Source organism: Octopus sinensis, linkage group LG26 (genome assembly GCF_006345805.1).
Source record: "Octopus sinensis linkage group LG26, ASM634580v1, whole genome shotgun sequence".
Taxonomy (NCBI): Eukaryota; Metazoa; Mollusca; class Cephalopoda; order Octopoda; family Octopodidae; genus Octopus; species Octopus sinensis.
In genome coordinates this window covers 13,634,719-13,656,541 of record NC_043022.1, presented here as the reverse complement: position 1 = coordinate 13,656,541, position 21,823 = coordinate 13,634,719, and the positions used below count along the sequence as shown (strand labels likewise).

At 42.5% G+C, this 21,823-nt stretch overlaps 1 protein-coding gene across 2 annotated transcripts in view; it reads right to left on the bottom strand.

Annotated features, from left to right (window-relative positions):
- LOC115224768 (piwi-like protein 1) overlaps positions 1-21,823 on the bottom strand; it is a 54,045-nt gene that overhangs the window by 26,899 nt on the left and 5,323 nt on the right. Inside the window, exons 2-7 of one of the 2 annotated variants that reach the window (XM_036513845.1) lie at positions 16,828-16,837; positions 15,051-15,132; positions 11,526-11,886; positions 8,179-8,393; positions 5,436-5,560; positions 2,427-2,522 (exon numbers count right to left, since the gene is read on the bottom strand). In XM_036513845.1, the coding sequence (XP_036369738.1) occupies positions 2,427-2,522; positions 5,436-5,560; positions 8,179-8,393; positions 11,526-11,886; positions 15,051-15,128 (875 nt within the window). In that variant the 5' untranslated portion in view covers positions 15,129-15,132; positions 16,828-16,837. The remainder of the gene's footprint in view (positions 1-2,426; positions 2,523-5,435; positions 5,561-8,178; positions 8,394-11,525; positions 11,887-15,050; positions 15,133-16,827; positions 16,838-21,823) is intronic. The other variant, XM_029795676.2, reaches the window with a different exon arrangement.

The following is a 21,823-nucleotide window of genomic DNA, read 5'->3' as shown; positions in this document are numbered from 1 at the left end:
AAAAGCACCCACTACACTCGCCGAGTGGTTGGCGTTAGGAAGGACATCCAGCCGTAGAAACACTGCCAGATCAGACTGGGCCTGATGCAGCCTTCTGGCTTCCCAGACCCCAGTTGAACCGTCCAACCCATGCTAGCATGGAAAGCGGGCGCTAAATGATGATGATGATGATGAATCCTCTTTGTGTGTATGAGGAGAGAGAAAGCGTTTATGTCAATCACGATCGATTAATAAATTTTAACGCCTCTTTCTATCGAGCTGTTTGTGTATAATTCTACACACGCATGCATTGTTTGCCGCCAACAACAACCAACATGTACTGTTGCCAAAACAGGGTGAATGCTCGAGCCAGCTGTGCCAATTCCTCTGCATCCAAATCTAAACTGTACCAAATTATCTCATTCCAAGATAGTGTTTGTTATAGAACTCTAAAGCACCTGAAGTAGCTTGCATTCGCAAATTTGTATTTAATTCAAAATCATCGTTATCGTTTAATGTCCGCTTTCCATACTAGCATGGGTTGGACGATTTGACTGAGGACTGGCAAACCAGATGGCTGCACCAGGCTCCAATCTGATCTTGCAGAGTTTCTACAGCAGAATGCCCTCCTTAACGCCAACGACTCTGAGAGTGTAGTGGGTGCTTCTACTTGCCTCCGGCACGAGAGCCAGTCAGGTGGTACTGGCAACGGCCACGCTCAAATGTGTTTTTTACGTGCCGCCTGCACAGGAGCCAGTCCAGCGGCACTGGCAATGATCTTGCTCGAATATTTTTTCAAGTACCAGTAAGGCAACGCTGGTAACGATCGCGCTCAAGTGGTACTTTGTACATGCCACTGGCACGGAAGCCAGTTTGCTGCTCTGGCAACGATCACGCTCGGATGGTGCTCTTAGAGTTCCGCTAGCACGGATGCCAGTCATCAAATTTGATTTCCAGAGCATACTGAGGTTGATTGTTTGATGAAAATCTATCACGGAGGTGCCCCAGCATGGCCACAGTCCAATGAATGAATGAAACAAGTACAAGATAATCACTGAAGCTTAACCTAAAGTGAACTTCAAACCAGGCCATTTCAATTTCCCAATGTGTAAACCATGTTGGGACATACGATAAAACATTTTGATATTTTCAGAGAGAAAACAGAATCTATGTAAATTTTTAGAATAGTGCTTCTCTAGAGCTTTCAGGGGAAACTGGACCTAACATATTTTATGATTCAAAATCTGACATTTAAAAAAAATTTTCGGTTAATCCAATTCAATTGTTTCATATAACAACAGCAGAAACTAATGGTTAAATATTACACGAAAAGAAGAAATGAAAGTAGACAAAATTATGAGTTTAAACACGGATACTGAATATACAACATTATTAGCTAAAAATTCATTTATATGGGGACATTTAACCCTTTAGTGTTTAAACCGGCTGTATCCGGCCCAAATATTCTACACATTTTATGCTCAAACTGGCCAAAACATGCATCTCACACCTACCCAGCAATGTCACTCCAAAAATAAGCAATTACATCTTTCCTATCTTGAAGGTACAAAATAATATCAGATAAATTTTTTTAAATGTGAATAAATAAGGATTACTTTTGACAAATTAATCTGAACGCTAAAGGGTTAAATAACTTTATATTTTGGATTTTCCCTGTATGACCAGAGTAATTTTGAGACAATTCTATCAGAATTATTGAACACTTTCACTACCATATTTCTCTGATGTGCTTTACTCTTTTACTTGTTTCAGTCATTTGACTGCGGCCATGCTGGAGCACCGCCTTTAGTCGAGCAACTCGACCCCGGGACTTATTCTTTGTAAGCCCAGTACTTATTCTATCGATCTCTTTTGCATCCACTAAGTGATGGGGACGTAAACACACCAGCATTGGTTGTCAAGCAATGCTAGAGGGACAAACACATACACACACATACATATAAATACATACATATATACGACAGGCTTCTTTCAGTTTCCGTCTACCAAATCCACTCACAAGGCATTGGTTGGCCCGGGGCTATAGCAGAGGACACTTGGCCAAGATGCCACGCAGTGGGACTGAACCCGGAACCATGTGATTGGTAAACAAGCTACTTACCACACAGTCACTCCTGTGCCTATATGGGGACATTTAAATAACTTTATATTTCAGATTTTCCCTGTAAGACCAGAGTAATTTTGAGACAATTCTACCAGAACTATTGAACACTTTCACTACAATATTTCTCTGATATGCTTGGCTTCAATTAATTTTATAAAATAATGAAGAATTTAGTAAAATTATTATTATCATTGAGAAGTGGGACAGGTTAATCTGTTCAACTTAAAAACCCTCTAACGTAACATCCTAGCATGGATGCAGTCCGAAAAGCGAAATAAGTAAAAGATATGAAGAGATATGAATGTTTGAATAAAAATATTACTTGTGGGTTTGTGCCAGTTTGTTGTCTCTGGGTATCTCATCCGGAATGGAATAATAATTTCTGCCAATTTGAACCAAATGTAATGAAGACAGAATCCTGAAAAAGAAACATAACAAACAATTACACATCTTTATATATAAAAGTAAGGTTGTGTGTCTGTCGCCTACAATTTAGATTCCCAACTACTCCCACATTTTGCAGTGCAGTTTAACCAAAACCGGGTATCTTATAGTCGTGATTCATATCGAGCCCTTCTGGGTATTAGCGCGCGTCTACGATGAGTCTACAATTTTAAAAATAATTTGCCATCATTTTTTTCCATTTTAATGCATTTTTTCGCTATTATATAAGGGAAGTAACTCTCTAAAAATGTCTACGATGAGTCAACGATTTAAAAAAAAATTTACCGTCATTTTCCCCCCATTTTTAATGCATTTTTTTGCTATTCTTTGGCTATAACTCTCTAAAAATGCTTTATAGTTATTTCCCTTACAAACCGAGCAACGCCGGGCGATACTGCTAGTTTTAGTTGATAAACACATAATCATCACACAAAACTTTCACAGTGATAAATCTTATGACGAATTAAATATTCAAGTGTTTGCTGTGTACATGTAAGGTTCACGCAAGGAGGTTCTTTCTTCTATTTGTTTCAGTCAGTTGACTGTGGCCATGCTGGTACTTAATTTATCGACTCCCGAAAGGATGAAAGGCAAAGTTGGCCTCGGTGGAATTTAAACTCAGAACGTAACGGCAGATGAAATACCTATTTCTTTACTACCCACAAGGGGCTAAACACAGAGGGGACAGACATAGGGATTAAGTCGATTACATCGACCCCAGTGCGAAACTGGTACTTAATTTATCGACCCCGAAAGGATGAAAGGCAAAGTCAACCTCGGCGGAATTTGAACTCAGAACGTAACGGCAGACGAAATATGGCTACGCATTTCGCCCGGCGTGCTAATGTTTCTGCCAGCTCGCCACCTTAAATGATGATGTAATTCCCACCTTGCAAGCTCACTTGACAGCTGCCTTGTGATTTTGTTAACACAGTTGAAAAATAGTCACCAAAAGTTTACAAAGAATTCTCTACAATTAATGTCGCATTGAGTAGAATTTGTCTTAACCTTCTCACTACTAACCAGATTGACTTTACATAAAACAAAGAGAGAAGGGAGAAAATGAGTGTATGGATTCCTGCCTCTAAACCAGTGCTTTTCAACCTTTTTACTGGAGCGGAACCCCAAGAAAGCATTCCACTGGCTCGAGGAAACCCTGTGCAATAATTTAATTGTCTTATGCATACATATCTGCACAGGAGAATTAAAAATTACTGCCGATTTTAGCATTTTTGTAACTTCTTGCGGAACCCCTGGACTGTACTGGCGGAACCCTGGTTGAAAACCACTGCTCCACAGACTAGCAGTGGAAAAAGCTTCAACATCATGCAGCAGCCTTGAGTTTATCTGTTGAAAGCAAGCTCCACTTTATTAGGCAGAGAATGTATACTCAAGTTCATTGTTTTAGTGAAATAATATACAGGGTTATTCAAACAGAATGAACCAATGTCATTAAGCAACATTTTAATAAGGAAAAGCACTAGAAAACTCCAGCTAAGTCACATTTATTCACAATCAACTTTTATTTCCTGTGCTGCAGGTGATGGCCACATCGAAAACTTGTAAGACAGGAAATAAAAGTTGATTGTGAGTAAATACTTGGGACTCAGCTGGAGTTTTCTATTGCTTTCCCTTATTAAAATATTGCGTAATGAAATCAGTTCATTCTTTTTGAATAACCCTGTATGTATGTCATGCAACATAAACTTCAGTACATTATTTACATTTGACAGATATCTGTTCTCAACTTTATTAAATCTCAGAACGAGATGTAAACTAATCGCTCGACAATGTATTATAGCCATCTCAATATGGCTAACCACAAAGCTTTTTAGCCCCAGGAGATCGTCTCCAGCTGGCTTTAGACACAATTTCTGTGCCCTTATGGTATTTGCAAAGGGAGGCCATCCCTTTCTTGTGAGCCTAAGTGATATGCACCGGACTGCGGTTTCGAGATTAGGCCTTGTCTTTCATCGTGATCTGGGGATTACCGCCCGTTGATAAGAGACAATAATCTCGAAACCGCGGTCCGGTGCGTATCACTTAGGCTTACGAGAAAGGGATGGCCTCCCTTTGCAAATATAATAAGAGCACAGATAGTGTGCCTAAAGCCAGCTGGAGACGATGATCTCCTGGGGTTAAAAAGCTACAGTAACACCCCCCCCCTTTGTGGTTAGCCACATTGAGATGGCTATAATGCTTTACATTGTTCTCGTCTTGTTTGTTGTTAACACAGCATTTCGGCTGATATACCTTCCAGCCTTCACCAGGTGTCTTGGGGATATTTCGAACCTGGGTTCTCATTCTTAAGGTATTTTTCTACATTATTATAATTATTATTATTATTATCAGTATTATTATTATTCAGGTCACTGCCTGGAATCGAACTCGGAATCTTGGGGTTAGTGGCCTGCGCTCTTAACCACTACACCATATGCCTGTGGGCATAGCAGCAGAAACGTGTTAACAAACAAGATGAGGACAAATATCCGTCAAATATAAATAATGTACATAATTCCTCCTCTCTTCAATATATGTTTCTTTATTACCCACAAGGGGCTAAACATAGAGGGACAAACAAACGAATTAAGTCGATTACATCGACCCCCAGTGCGTAACTGGTACTTAATTTATCGACCCAGAAAGGATGAAAGGCAAAGTCGACCTCGGCGGAATTTGAACTCAGAATGTAACGGCAGACGAAATATGGCTACGCATTTCGCCCGGCGTGCTAACGGTTCTGCCAGCTCACCGCCTTCAATATAGAACTGTATAAACTTCAGTGTTGTCTTTCTTAGGCCGTCCCAGGACTATGTACAGACTATGTACCAACCTCGTGCTTTAACCAGTGTAATCAAAGTTAGACGGAGAATAACACACTACTCACTGTTTGTAGAGAATGTTCAGCAGTTGGATAATGGTGGGCGAAGTACGTACAACTTTACAACGCCAGGTTACTGTGATGGTGTAAATTTGGTCAGTAACATTACACTTGGACACCAGCTCTAGTTTCTGTGAAGATGGGAAAAAATATTAAATTTTGTTCAAACAGTTGAGCACAATTTGTTACAATACGAAACCTCACTTTTAGTTAAGAACACAAAGTGAAGAGAACACTTCGCCGAAACCCCATTTGTTACCAGATCCCTGTTGAGACACACTGCCTTCGCTTCAATTAATTTTGAAAATAATTTAGTAAAATTTGCTTTTAAAATGGTGTTTGAAACAAATTAAATTTACTTTGATGGAAGGCTTTAAGCTTTAGTATTTAAACCGGCCAAATCCAGCCCAAATATTTCCTGTTTTATGTTTAAAACTGAACAGATCTGACCTCTCACACCTATCCTACAATGTAATTTTAAAAATAATTTACATTACGTTACGTTGCCAGCCTCACCTGGCCCCCGTGCCGGCGGCACGTAAAAAGCACCATTCGTTCGTGTCCGTTGCCAGCCTCGCCGGTGGCACGTAAAAGCACCATCCATTCGTGGCCGTTTGCCATCTCCGTCTGGCTCCTGTGCGGGTGGCACGTAAAAAGCACCCACTACACTCACGGAGTGGTTGGCGTTAGGAAGGGCATCCAGCCGTAGAAACACTGCCAGATCAGACTGGGCCTGATGCAGCATTCCGGCTTCACAGACCCCAGTTGGACCGTCCAACCCATGCTAGCATGGAAAGCAGACGCTAAATGATGATGATTACCAAAATCTCAAAGCTACACAATAATGCATTATTAATTAGACATGTGAATAGATAAACATTACTTTTAACAGAATAATGTAAATCCTAAAAGGTTAATTTAAATCACTTTCACCTTTTTTGTTACTATATTTCTGATGAAATGAATTACCTTTGTGTCAATTTAGTCTTAAAATAGTAAAGAATTTAGTAAAATAATTCTATTTTAACCCTTTCGTTACCAACCCGGTTGAAACCAGCTCTCTAGTACAAATGTCTTGTTCTAAAAAGTTCTGAATTAAAATCTTCCACCAAACCTTAGTCACAATTTATGTTCCTAACACTAGCTGAATGATAACTAAGTTATTTTACTAAATTCTTTGTTATATTTAAAGTAATTGAAAGAAACACAGAGCATCTCAAGATAAATACAGTAGCGAAAGGGTTAATACTCCAAATCTGAAATCTTTATCGCAAAAAGTTTATGACAGTCGTACAATTAAGCACAACATTAAAAAAGAAAAAGAAAGAAAAAAACAAACAGAACTAATTGCCGACCCAATCACATTTCGGTCCTTTTTCAATTAAAATATTGAGGGAAATCTTGTGCTACTGTTTGGGCTGTACAAGATATGTAAGCAGGTCAGTGACACCATATTTTGGTTTCTTTGAATTTTTTGGACTGTTTATAAATTCATTTCACTTTTATAATCAAAATCTTTTAAACGAAGACAAGCTTCATATTCTAAGTGCAGTGAACAGCAGGTTCAGGAACTATGAACACCATATTAGGAATAGCAAACATATTTAGAAGCTGTAAATAGCATCTTTCCGTGCATTAGTGACAGTGAATCATATTTAAGAGCAGAGATGTCTGAGTGGCAAGAAGTTTGTTTCACAACCACATGGTTTTGGGTTCAGTTCCACAGCATGGCACCTTGTGCAAGTGTCATCTGCAATAGCCCTGGGTCGACCAAAGCCTTAGGGGTGGGTTTTAAAGGTGAAAACTGTAGAGACCCATTACTTATATATATTTCTTTACTGCCCACAAGGGGCTAAACAAGGACAGACAAAGGGATTAAGTCGATTACATCGACCCTAGTGCGTAACTGGTACTTTATTTATCGACCCCGAAAGGATGAAAGGCAAAGTCGACCTCGGCGGAATTTGAACTCAGAACGTAACGGCAGACGAAATATGGCTACGCATTTCGCCCGGCGTGCTAACGTTTCTGCCAGCTCACCGCCTTCCATTACTTATATATCCTATGCAAGTATGTGTAAGTGTAACACCTTGTCTTGATGTAACAAATGTTTTAAACGAACGTCATTTACTTCCAACATTCTGCGGAAACATGTCTGGTTGGCCATGGGGAAATATTTATGGAAGCACTCCGTCGGTTACGGCGACGAGGGTTCCAGTTGATCCGAATCAACGGAACAGCCCGCTCGTGAAATTAGCGTGTAAGTGGCTGAGCACTCCACAGACACGTGTACCCTTAACGTAGTTCTCGGGGATATTCACCGTGACACAGAGAGTGACAAGGCCGGCCCTTTGAAATACAGGTACAACAGAAACAGGAAGTAAGAGTGAGAGAAAGTTGTGGTGAAAGAGTACAGCAGGGATCACCACCATCCCCTGCCGGAGCCTCGTGGAAGTTTTAGGTGTTTTCGCTCAATAAACACTCACAACGCCCGGTCTGGGAATCGAAACCGCGATTCTATGACCGCGAGTCCGCTGCCCTAACCACTGGGCCATTGCGCCTCCACAGGGAAATATTACCTTCCATGGAAACAGGTAAGGACTGGCAAGAGTAAGGACACTCGGCCATAAAAACACTGCCAGAATAAACTCCCAACTGACCCATAACGCAGGCAGAGAGAAGTGGACATTAAAATGATGATGATGATAATGAAAATAAGGATTTCATAAGCCAAAAACAGGTAACTTACATCAGGCAATTTCTGGGGTAGAAACAACATCATACCATCAAACAGGTGCAGGTGACCAAAGTACTTCTCGGCATGTTGCATGAGGAGGGCCTTGCGAATTCTTTTGCCTTCTATTTCAGGAGCAAAGCTAACGTGGTAATGATGAAGGCTGTATTGGGGCATAGCCAAGATCTCAAAATAGTTACAATACAACTGTACTGGAGTGCCGGACACACCTGCAAACAACAAGACTGGCTGTGAGAGGCTGTAATTAACACAAGAGGATGATGAAGGAATATGACAGATGATCAAAATATTTGGTTTTAACCACTTAAAAATGGGATATTGTGTCAGAACACACAATACTGCAAATTTACGAGGGAATCTTTCATATGGTTATTTCTACTGGGACAGTTAGTGCTTTTTCCAGCAGTTAGGTATCTATCTTTATATATATAAAACTGAGAATGTGTGTGTTTGTCTGTCTGTGTGTTTCTCTAAAACTTGAGAACTACACAACCAATTTCATTCAAATTTTACACATGCCTTACTTAGGGTCCATGTAGTTTCATGGGCAAAAAAAAAAAAAAATGTTCAACTTCTTGCCTAGAGCAAGCCCATAGCAATATCATATCTTCTCCACTATTTCAGTATTACTTGTCATTGATAAAGCCAAGGAAGGCCAAAATCATATTGTTGCCATTATGTTAAACAGTCATATGTCCAAACACGTTTATTGCAATATTTATTTCTGCTTGCAATAGCCAGTTCTTTTGGTCAAACTGTTGTATCTCCAGCTGCTTCAGATGTCAAGATATCAAAAATTGTGTAGCACAAGAGTTTCGCTATGGAATGGTGAAACTTATTTTTTTGTTTTGTTTCCTGAAAAAGTAACTTATTGGACTTACGACATTTTTGCATAATAGCAACAATATGATCTAGAACAGTGTTTCCCAACCTTTTTTCCCAGCGCCCCACTTTTTCATAGCAAAAGTTTTTACGCCCCACCTTTTCCCATGTCCACTCACATTTACAAGTACATGTAAATCTAAGGTTGTGCCCGCGATGACCGCTCGTCATGTACAAATATTTTCACAGCCCACGTCTATGCCCCGCGCCCCACCTGAATTTTCTCAGGCCCCACCTTGGGAATCACTGATCTAGAAGTTCTGGCAGTGGGGATGCCAGTATTGTCTCCCACTAGCGATGTAAAACCACATGAAAGATTCTTTCGTGTTAAATACCACAACATTGTGGGGTTTTTTTTTAACACATCCACTTTTAAAATGGTGATAAATTTTACCTTTTGATATTAATTTTCCCACTGTCACTTAAATTATTTTTTTGATTTTAACATTAAAAAAAAAAAAAAAAAATCTAACCTCCTATTTCATGTTCCAAATAAAAACTGGCTGTATAGTTAAGTCCACTTTGCAGCCTACTGGTGTCAGGTTCAATCCCACAGTATGGCACTTCGGACAAGTATATTGTACAACAATCTCAGGATGACCAAGAGATCAATATCTCATGAGTGAAATTTGTTTAGCAAGAAGTGAACACAAGCATCTGTTTCCCATGTGTATCTCCTTGTGTCTTAACACTAACGACATTTAGACTAAAGATTCAAAACCATTTTAATTATCTGGGCAAGACCCCAAAACCTGGACTTTATTTAGGGAGCTGCACCGAGAAAATATATATTTATATAGAGGGGAAAGATCATTGAGGACAGCCGGAAGGATACATGAGGACCATGTGCTTCCCTGAGAGCTGAGGAGGTGACACAGGAAACCAATGGAATACTCTTAGTAAACGTTGGTGTCAGGAAGAGCATCAAGCTGTGGAATACTGCCACAAGAAGTTTTGTCACTTTGGCCAGCATGGAAGAAGTGGACACGAAGACCAAGGATTCAATGGATCAATTCAACTATTTGGCAACAGGTATAATTCAGATTAAGGTTTAAATAGCTCACAGAGAAGTAAACTATGTGGAAATCACTACGAAAGCACAAACCTTTAGCAGATTGGAGTCGTTAATCAAAAGATTAGTAACAACATTTAGCCAGGTCCTACCTGCTACTGGAACCATGAAGCAAGAACAGCCTCCATTTTACTGGATGAGGATGAGGAGTGCGTAGGATTAAAAACGAAATATGCCAAAAGAAGGTGAAGAGCTTGTAGCACAAGCCAATAGAGGCATACCTGGAAAGGAGATCAGAGCAACCAGATTATAGGTCTACTTATTGAAAGACATTGCTGGTACAGGTGTGGCCAGTGTGGTTTAGAGGTTTGCTTAAACCATATGGTTTTTGGTTCAGTCCCACTATATGTCACTTTGAGCAAATGTCTGGTCACAATGGAATATCACCTTGCGAGGAAACAGGTGAAGGTTAGCAACAGCAAGGCTATCCAAACTTAACGAATTTCTCTCGACTCACATAAACAAGTAACAGTGGACGTGAAAATGAAGATGATGATTTCTATCTCACAAGAGATCAACATCGATAGAAATTGTAGCTGTGATACCAGTGCCGGTGGCATGTAAGCGAACATATCCGAACGTGGACGTTGCCAGCGCCGCCCCGACAGGCCTCTGTGCCGGTGGCACGTAAATAGCACCGACCGATCGTGGCTGTTGCCAGCCTCGCCTGGCCCCCGTGCCGGTGGCATGTAAAAAGCATCATCCAATCGTGGCCGTTGCCAGCTTCACCTAGCCCCCGTGCCGGTTGCACGTAAAAAGCGCCATCCAACCATGGCCATTTGCCAGCCCCGTCTGGCAGCTGTGCCGGTGGCATGTAAAAAGCACCCACTACACTCATGGAGTGGTTGGCGTTAGGAAGGGCATCCAGCCGTAGAAACATTGCCAGATCAGATTGGGCCTGGTGCAGCCTTCTGGCCTCCCAGACACCAGTTGAACCGTCCAACCCATGTCAGCATGGAAAGCGGACGCTAAATGATGATGATGAAGAGGAGATTAAACAGAATTTCAAATGACAGAACCATCAGCATTACCTATGCTCATCCATTAAAGTAGTCAAGTTCAAATGGAATATCTCATTATTCAATGCCTGTTTTCCACACTGGCATGGGTTGGACTGTCTGGGATTAGTAAGCCAAAGAGCTGCACCACACCCCAGTCATCTGTTTTGGCATTGTTTCTTCAGCTGGATGCCCTTCCTAACACCAACCACCTTATAGAGTGCATTGTTTTTTTGGATTTTTTTTACATGTCACCAGCACTGACAACGGCCGCAATTCACTTAGCTTGATGGGGCTTCTCAAGCACACCAATTTGCTACAAGTCTCAGTCATAGTGACTATAGTTATAAAAAAAAAAAAAAAAACCAAGAAAAGAAAATCGAAAATACCTTGTCGGACTGTTAAATTTGCAGGTTTAGTTTCAACAAATTCATCTCTTGTTCTCATGGATAGTCTACCAAATTCTTTCGCCAGTCTCTCAGCACCACCAACAGGTGCTGGCTGTGCTCCACCTCTGTAACTGGCACGGCCAGATCCAACAGGGGCTGCAGCAGCACCCCCGCTTTGTTCAGCAGCAGCTGTAGCTGCGAGAGGCGCAGCATGTGGTGCAGGCTGTCGGGGCATTGGTTGACGCATGGCCGGTTGTCTTGGTCCCGGGTCCCCCATCATGGGTGGTCTTTGTTGGGCCATGTGTGCAGGTGGGAATCTTGGCTGAGGCGCTTGTTGAGGATGTTGGGGGCCATCACCCTGCTGTTCAAAGACAAATTATAAAAACCAATATTTCAAGCAAATAAATTTAAAAAGTGTCAACTTCATTCAGTCAAAGAGTAAACTATAAAAATCATTTCGTTTTCGTGCCTGATTTTCTAGATTCAGGTGAATTCATGTGCTGGAACAAATTTTGTTGTGTCTACCTGTGCCGATGGCACATAAAAAGCACCATCCAAACGTGGCCGATGCCAGCACCACCTCGCCGGTGGCACGTAAAAAACACCATCCAAACGTGGCCGATGCCAGCACCGCCTTGATTGGCTTCTATGCCGGTGGCACGTAAAAAGCACCATCCAAATGTGGCCGATGCCAGCGCCGCCTCGACTGGCTTCTGTGTCGGTGGCACATAAAAAGCACCATCCAAACGTGGCCAATGCCAGTGCTGCCTCGACTGGCTTCTGTGCTGGTGGCACGTAAAAAGCACCATCCGAACGTTGCCGATGCCAGCGCCGCCTTGACTGGCTTCCGTGCTGGTGGCACGTTAAAAGCACCAACCGATCGTGACCGCTGCCAGACTCCGCTGGCACATAAAAAGCACCCACTACATTCGCGGAGTGGTTGGCGTTAGGAAGGGCATCCAGCTGTAGACACACTGCCAGATCAGACTGGGACCTGGTGCAGCCTCCTGGCTTCTCAGACCCCGGTCGAACCGTCCAACCTGTGCTAGCATGGAAAATGGATGTTAAATGATGATGATGTTCAATTTCTACTCATATTTTTTCCATTCCAAAATTTTCGTTGCTTTTGTAACCTTGTCAACGGATGTTGACTGTCCGTTATCAGAGCAACTCTGGTAACAGACAGACTCAACATCCATTGACAATGTTACAAAACCAACGAAAGTTTGGGAAGAAAAAAAATATAGGCACAGGAGTGGCTGTGTGGTAAGTAGCTTGTTTACCGACCACATTGCTCCGGGTTCAGTCCCACTGCGTGGCATCTTGGGCAAGTGTCTTCTGCTATAGCCCCGGGCCGACCAATGCCTTGTGAGTGGATTTGGTCGACGGAAACTGAAAGAAGCCTGTCGTGTATATATATATATGTATGTATGTGAGTGTTTGTGTATCTGTGTTTGTCCCCCTAGCATTGCTTGACAACCGATGCTGGTGTGTTTACGTCTCCGTCACTTAGCGATTCGGCTAAAGAGACCAATAGAATAAGTACTGGGCTTACAAAGAATAAGTCCCGGGGTCGAGTTGCTCGACTAAAGGCGGTGCTCCAGCATGGCCGCAGTCAAATGACTGAAACAAGTAAAGTAAAACGACCAGGTGGAAATTGAACCAGAGTGTTAGCTATTAAGACAGTAAGACTCTCCCCAGGAACAACAAAATATAAAAATCATATTGAGAGATTATTAACCCTTTAGCATTCAGATTACTCTGTCAAATGTAAAGCTTATTCATTCACATTGTTTTCAATTAATCATGCATTATCTTGTGGCTTTGATATTTCAATGATGTGATTGTTCATTTTTACAATGTCATTGTAGGGTAGGTGTGAGAGGCTGTATCTGACCAGTTTGAGGATAAAACAGGTAGAATATTTAGGTCAAGAGAATTTGGCAGATAGAAACTGAAAGAAGCCTTGTCATTCATGAACATATGTATGGGTTTGTGTGTCTAGACCAGAGGTTCTCAACCGTTTCCATATGCAGGCCAGATGTTTCTTTCAATTATTTTAAATATAACACAGAATTTTAGTAAAATAATTTAGTTATCATTCAGCTAGTGTTATGAACATAATTGAGACTAAGGTTTGGTGGAAGATTTTAATTCAAAACTTATGAAAGCAAGGCATTTGTACTCAGAGCCAGTTTCAGAACCGGGTTGGTAGCGAAAGGGTTAAAAGAAAAATATAACAGTGATTTGTCTTCGGATGAATCAGATATATTTCTGAACTTTCATTTGACAAGGAAGAATATTCTGAGAGCAAAAGGGAAGATCTTCGGGGAAGGTCTGTCAAAATATTAGCGAGAGAATCAAGCAAATACCCTTTGACCACTTACAATTAAGATTTTTCTGTCAAATGTATAGCTTTTTTTTCATTCAGTTTTTAATTAATCATGCATACTATCTCGTAGCTTAATTTTGATGAAATCAGTGTATATTTTTAGAATGGCATTGAAGGGCAAGTGTGATAGGCTGGATCTGGCTAGTCAGAATATAAAACAATTAGCTTATTTCGGACAGGTATGGCTGGTTTAAATGCCAAAAGGTTAAGCTATGTTCTAAACATCATCGTTTAATGTCTGTTACCCAGGCTGACCTCGGACAGTTAAACTAAGGCTTTGGTATGAGTTCTACTGCTGGATGGCGTTTCTAATGCCAACCACTTTACTCCTTGACTGAGCAGGGATGTCTTGTCTTGCAAGGACCTTCGTCTCACCATTACTACATAAAAAGTGCCCATTAAACTCTGTAAAAGGTTTGGCATAAGGAAGGGCATCAAGCCATGGAAACCATGCTGAAGTAGACATTGAAGTTTGGGTGTTTTCCTCTGTCAAACCATTCAACCCATTTCAGCATGGAAAATAGACGTTAAATGGTAAACAAGATTTACAAAAAATTTATAGTTGCTTTACAAAAGTATTTAGTAATTAATTGATGCATTGGTCGTTGCCAGCCTCGCCTGGCCCCCGTGCCAGTGGCACGTAAAAACCACCATCCGATCGTGGCCGTTGCCAGGCTCGCCGGGTCCCTGTGCCGGTGGCATGTAAAAAGCATCATCCGACTGTGGCTGTTGCCAGCCTCGCCTGGCCCGTGCCGGTGGCATGTAAAGAACACCATCCGACCGTGACTGTTTGCCAGCCTCGCCCGGCCCCTGTGCCGGTGACATGTAAAAAGCACCACCCGATCGTGGCTGTTGCCAGCCCCGCCTGGCCCCTGTGCCGGTGGCATGTAAAAAGCACCATCCTACCGTGGCTGTTGCCAGCCCCGTCTGGCACCTGTGCCAGTGGCACGTAAAAATCACCCACTACACTCACGGAGTGGTTGGCGTTAGGAAGGGCATCCAGCCGTAGAAACATTGCCAGATCAGACTGGGCCTGGTGCAGCCTTCTGGCCTCCCAGACCCCAGTTGAACCGTCCAACCCATGCTAGCATGGAAAGCGGACGCTAAACGATGATGATCTGATCAAATCTTACCTGACCAGGTCTTGGACCAGCTTGACTCCCGTCGCCTTGACCTCTTCCAGCTCTTCCTCTTGAGCGACCCTTCGGCATTTTTCTGAAAGAAAAAAGACAATTTTGGAATTAAAATCAATAGGCATGCATCCTCATTTATCGCAGGGATTCGGTTTTTAAAAAAGCGGGGGAGGAGGGGTCAATCGAATTCATGATAAATGAATCATCTCCACACTTTATAAATATAAATAAAAACGGTAGCGTCATTGGCGCCAAACCCACATATTTTCTTGAGAGACACTCCTAAACTATAGGCGCAGGAGTGGCTGTGTGGTAAGTAGCTTGCTTACCAACCACACGGTTGCGGGTTCAGTCCCACTGCGTGGCACCTTGGGCAAGTGTCTTCTGCTATAGCCCCGGGCCGACCAATGCCTTGTGAGTGGATTTGGTAGACGGAAACTGAAAGAAGCCTGTCGTATATATGTATATGTGTGTGTGTTTGTCTCCCTAGCATTGCTTGACAACCAATGCTGGTGTGTTTACGTCCCCGTCACTTAGCGGTTCGGCAAAAAGAGACCGATAGAATAAGTACTGAAGGTGGTGCTCCAGCATGGCCGCAGTCAAATGACTGAAACAAGTAAAAGAGTAAGAGTAAACTCATCAGCATCGTGAGGATCAGCTGCCTTTGAATTTTTGCTTTTCATGTTCACAGGTCAACATAGGTTGATGGCTATGAGAATATAAATCCATATAAAAAAAAAAAAATACACAGCATTGCAGCATGGTCATGGAGACACAATAGACAGTCTGTGCATTCTGGGTAGATGCGCATTGTAGGTTTGTCACTGGGGTGCATTCTGTTTGGGACACAAGCATGATCTTTGACAGATCAATCCATGATGAGCCTAATATGGTTCACAATTGAATATACGGAGTTATTCCAGACCAGTGGTGAACAAATGCAATAAACAAGGCTACATTTATCACTAAATACACCTACAAGAAAACATTGGTGTTGTACAGAGAAATAGCAAAGGAACAAATCTATAGCTCCATATCGTATGTAAATATAGAAATCTTAGAAACAGTCTTTGACATTTTGACTTGCAAACATTTTTACAGTCTGAGAGCATCAAGGGTCTTAACGAAATTTGCTATAAAAAAAAAAAAATTTTTTAACTTTAGTAATCGGGAATACAAGAAGTGTAACTCGGGAACAAGGTTAGTAATCTCTCTCTCTATCTCTTATTATAATATATATATAAAGCTGAGAATGTGTATCTGTCTGTCTGTGTGTTTCCCTAAAACTTGAGAACTACACAACCAATTTCATTCAAATTTTACACATGCCTTACTTAAGGTCCGGGGAGTGATATCGGCAAAAAAAATCTTAACTTTTTCCCTAGGGCGACCCCACAGCAATATCATATCTTCTCCACTATTTCAGTATTACATGTTAAAAGTGAAACAAAAACATCTCTCTTTTGTAATGCAGACACTTTCACTTTAATACTGAAACTATTAAAGTGAACATATTATATAACAGGGATGAACCATTAACAAATGGTCATGCATTTTGCTAGAAGATCCGCTATGGTCTTATATGCTGCACTACTGGTTTTCAATTCATATTGGCATCCTTTTTGTCTCAGGAGACAATGGAGTTGCGCACAAAATAGTCTTGTCCGGCTTTTACATTTCATGTCCTAATACATCTCCTGCTGTGGCTGGGTAGTCCTATCCTGGACAAACACTCCCTCTGGCAGGTACCGCAAATGTAGCGAAGACTGTTCCTGGCTGGTTGTAATGTCATAGTTTCTTGTTGACTTCTTTTCTTGTCTTTCCATTTCTCCTCTCTCTCTCTCCGTCACTCCTTTGTATTCCCTCTTTTACGCTACATCGCCAATCTCCACGGTTGCTGGCAACTGCTTCCCAATTGCTAATATTGATGTTGCAGGCCTTCATGTCCCTTTTGCAAACATCCTTGTAACGTAAGAACAGTCTTCCCACAGACCTAGTACCTCTAGCAAGCTCTCCGTAGAGTATGTCCTTGGGGATTCTGCCATCTTTCATACGGCTAACATGCCCAAGCCATCTCATACGTCTTTGTGTGAGGAGTGCAAACATGCTTGGTATTCCTGCTTGCCTGAGGACATCTTTGTTGGGGATATGGTTCTGCCATTTGATGCGGAGGATTTTCCGGAGGCAGCGCAGGTGAAAGATGTTTAGGCGACGCTCTTGGCGTGTATGGCGTCCAAGTTTCACTTCCATACAGTAGAGTGCTAAGTACACATGCCTGGTAGATCTTCATTTTCGTGGTCTTGGTCAGCTTATTGTTGTCCCATGCCCGTTTGGAGAGTTGGGCCATCGCAGCAGCTGCCTTGCCAATGTGTATATTGAGCTCAGCATCAAGGGATAGGTTGTAGGTGACGGTAGAGCCAAGATAGGTAAACTTCTCCACCTCCTGTAATCTGTGGTCTCCAATATGTATGTTTGTTATGTCCGATGTAGCCTGACCCATGATGTTGGTCTTCTTGAGGCTGATAGCTAAGCCAAAGTCGTTACATGCTTGCTCAAAACAGTTGATGAGCCTTTGGAGAGCCTCTTCTGTGTGTGATACCAGAGCGGCATCATCAGCAAATAGCATCTCCTTGATCAGGACGCTTCTGATTTTGGTCTTGGCACGCAGGCGCGAGAGATTGAACAGTTTCCCGTCACTTCTACAGAAACACTCCATCATCTGATGTCTGAAAGGCATGTGAGAGCAAGAGCGAGAAGATGCCAAATAATGTAGGGGCGAGGACACAACCTTGCTTTACCCCGTTTTTTATTTGGAAGGCAGCTTATGTTGAACCATTGTGCTGTATGGTGCCTTGCATATCATCATGAAAAGACTTGATCCTGAGCAGCTTTGGTGGACATCCGATTTTTTAGAGCAGAATGAAGAGGCCTTTTCTACTTAGCGAGTCAAAGGCCTTTGTCAGATCAATGAAGGCCATATATAATGGCATTTCCTGCTCTCTGGACTTCTCCTGAAGTTGGCGTATGGAGAATATCATGTCAATAGTTGATCTGCTTCTTCTAAAGCCACTTTGCGATTCCGGATAAATTCGAGAAGCAAGTAGTTGTAGCCTAGCCAGGATAACGCGAGCAAAGGTCTTTCCAACAGTGCTTAGAAGAGATATTCCACGGTAATTGTTACAATCACCACGGTCACCTTTGTTTTTGTAGAGCGTAATGATGTTAGCATCCCGCATATCCTGAAGGACTGTACCTTCTTCCCAGCACTGACACAGAAGCTCATGAAGGTGCTGAAGCAGGATGGTGTTTTTGCCGGCTTTGATGATCTCCAGTAGTTGATTTCAGAGGGGCTGACTTAGTTGCGGATGGACTGAGCGCCTTCTTCAAACCCACGGGTGTCGCCACTGTCATCAGCTGACTGGATACTCTGACAGATTTCCTGCCAATACCTATTTGCACAGCGTCTGGCTGTCAGTTGGGTTTTATTTCTTGCCCTTCTGAGTTCTTCGAGTGACTTTGTAGAAGAATCACTCTAGTATTGCATCAGAGCTGCACGCTTTGCTTCGATAACTGGCTCCAGCTCTGAGAGCCCAGAATTGAACCAATCTGGGTTTTGCCTTTCTCTCATGCCGAAAGTATCTATTGATGTGGTGTACAAAGCTTCCCTGATATAATTCCACCTACTTTCAGCAGAGGAGGTTGGGCAGCTACTGAGGGCAACCTTGATAGAAGCAGTGTAGGTTTTGAGGTTCTAGCAGTGTTAATGTGTGGTCGGCCCACTTTCTTGGAGTGATGGACTTCTTTAGGCAGAATCTTCACCCTACTTCTAATTAGTGAGTGATCTGTGTCACAATCCGCGCTGTGGTAACTGCGGGTCAGTTGAACGGAATTCAGAAAGGATCTTCGTGTAATGATGAGATCCAGCTGATGCCAGTGGTGAGATCTTGGATGTCTCCAAATGGGATGGCTTGTTGGCAAAGAATGTGTTTGTGGTGCACAGGTTATGGTATGTGCAGAATTCGAGTAGTCTCTGACCATTGTCATTCATGTTGCCAATACCAAAGTGTCCAACACAAATGGGCCACAAATCATGGTCAGATCCCACACGAGCGTTAAAATCCCCTAGAAGGTAGATGTTTTCGTTTGTTGGTATATTTTTAATGACACAGTTGAGATCTTTGTAGAACTAGTCCTTGGTCTCCTCTGAGCTGTAGAGAGTGGGAGCATAGATGCTCAATAGATGTACTGAGCCAGAAGAAGTCAAGAGGCGCAGTGAGAGGATATGCTCAGTGCCTCCTGATGGTGGTTCTATTGAGGAGAGCAATGAGTTTCTCACTGCAAAGCCAACGCCATGCTGACGAGGTTCTTCAGGATCGCTTCCCTGCCAAAAGAAGGTGAAATCCTGTTCTTTGAGTTTGCCGTTTGAGGGAAGTCTTGTCTCCTGTAGCCCAGCAATGTCTATGTTAAGCCTCTTTAGTTCACAGTCAATGATGGCCGTTTTTCTTGTGTCTTCAACCCTGAGTAGATCATCAGATATGCCAGGGCACATGGTCCTGACATTCCAGTTTGCTACGCAGGACTGGTGGTTTCTTGTCTTTTAGTTGTTTGCCTGGTGCAGAGGTTGCAGGCCGCTTTTCGAGTCATACTCTTAGCTCCAAGCACCCAATGGAGCAGGCGGCCTGTGGCGGGTCAGCACCTTATTAACTGGGGGCTGCCCAGCTTGAGGTGGGCAGTAGCTAACCAAGAGGACATGGAGGTTCCTCCCACCGTCAGAGACAACCTGTAGCGCCCATATTTTACGCCAATCTGAATGGACTTATCACTCGTGACTCTTACCTCCCGTGTTTTTTCTGCCACTTTTTACAGCAGCACTGAAGTGTCCTCTCCAGTTTTGCGCAGGCCTGGGCAAGAAATAAGAAAATCCTGGGTAGCCCAATCGTCAGGTTTCCTCTCTCGACCTTGCTGATGTAGTCCAAAGGAGTGCAGAGCATTACGTTTGGCACCAGCTTGGTTGCAGGAGCTGCCGGAAGAGTGTCAAGTCGAACACTAAACCGCCTTCGGGGCTCCACTCCAGATTTCTTTGAAGGTTGTCTCCTTCCCGTAACCCTGGATAGGGGCCCATACCGGGTACTGTCAGCCGGAGCCAGCTGAGCCCGGAACTCGTATCAGGCAGGGTCGTCACTCCCTGAAGTAGTGAAGAAGTTCGCTACCCACTACCTTTTCAAGTAATGTTAAATTATTATTGGATTTTTCATTTTTTTTTTCTACGTTTGTTTTATATATTTATTTTCAACCACTAATCTTCATCATTAGCAGCAGCAATATCACAATCAGCAGTAGCAGAGGCAGTGGTAACAGCAGTAGTAATGGCAGTAGCAACACATATTACCGCTTAAAGTTGGAACTCCTGTAATGCTACTCCGCAATCTGGAACCACCAAGACTTTGCAATGGAACACTACTAGTGATAAAGAAAATGATATCACACGTTATCAAGGCGATCATTCTTTCTGGATGTGGAAAAGGTGACGTCTTTATTCCAAGATTTCCTCTTACTCCATCAGGAGCAGAAATTCCATTTACATTCAGAAGACTGCAATTCCCCCTTCGTGTCAGCTTTGCCATGTCCATTAACAAATCTCAGGGTCAAACCCTCTCTGTAGCTGGTCTTCTCTTGGAAGAGCCCTGCTTCTCGCATGGGCAACTGTATGTTGGCTGCTCAAGAGTAGGAACCAAAAGAAACCTTTTTGTATATGCTCCACAAGGAAAAACAAGGAACATTGTTTATGAGGTGTTATAATCTCAACAGCCAGGAGGTATATACATGATCCCCTTTTTTTAACAAATTTCATGTATTTATATTAATATACATATATGTGTGTGTGTATATCCATATATATATAACAGAAAAGTCTAATTCTTCAATTGAATGTAACCAGTCATTTATAATTGGAAACCCACATCAACTCCTACGCTTTTTCATAAAGGCGTAGGAGTGGCTATGTGGTAAGTAGCTTGTTTACAACCACATGGTTCCGGGTTCAGTCCCACTGAGTGGCATTTTGGGCAAGTGTCTTCTACTATAGCCTCAGGTCGACCAGAGCCTTGGGAGTGGATTTGGTAGACGGAAACTGAAAGAAGCCCGTCGTATATATGTATATGCATATATGTGTGTGTGTGTGTGTGTTTGCCCCCCCCCCCCAACATCGCTTGACAACCGATGCTGGTGTGTTTACGACACCGTAACTTAGCGGTTCGGCAAAAACGACCGATAGAATAAGTACTAGGCTTACAGAAAATAAGTCCTGGGGTCGATTTGCTCAACTAAAGGCGGTGCTCCAGCATGGCCACAGTCAAATGACTGAAACAAGTAAAAGAGTAAAGAGTTAAAAAAAAAAAACACGTTTTAATAGACCTCCAGCCTTAAACTTTGAGCACAACAATAATCACTCAACTATCATATCTACCCACCCCAGACGGGGGGGGGCTACAAGGTCCATGCATGGAGCCCCTTAATATGGGTATAACCATTACGGCTTGCATTCCACGTGATGTTTGTCTAGGTCACTGTTGAATGGCGGGTAGCATGTGTCCACGTTTGTTTTTATTCATACATTCCGTACAGACAGAGAATGGTTGATACACAGAAAATTGTTGTAGGCACACCAGTTTTATTTGGTACCTTCACTATTTTCGATTCAATCACTATTTTTTCATAAAGAAAATCTACCAGTGCTTGTCAACAGAGACATACACTGAACGTGTATAATCTAA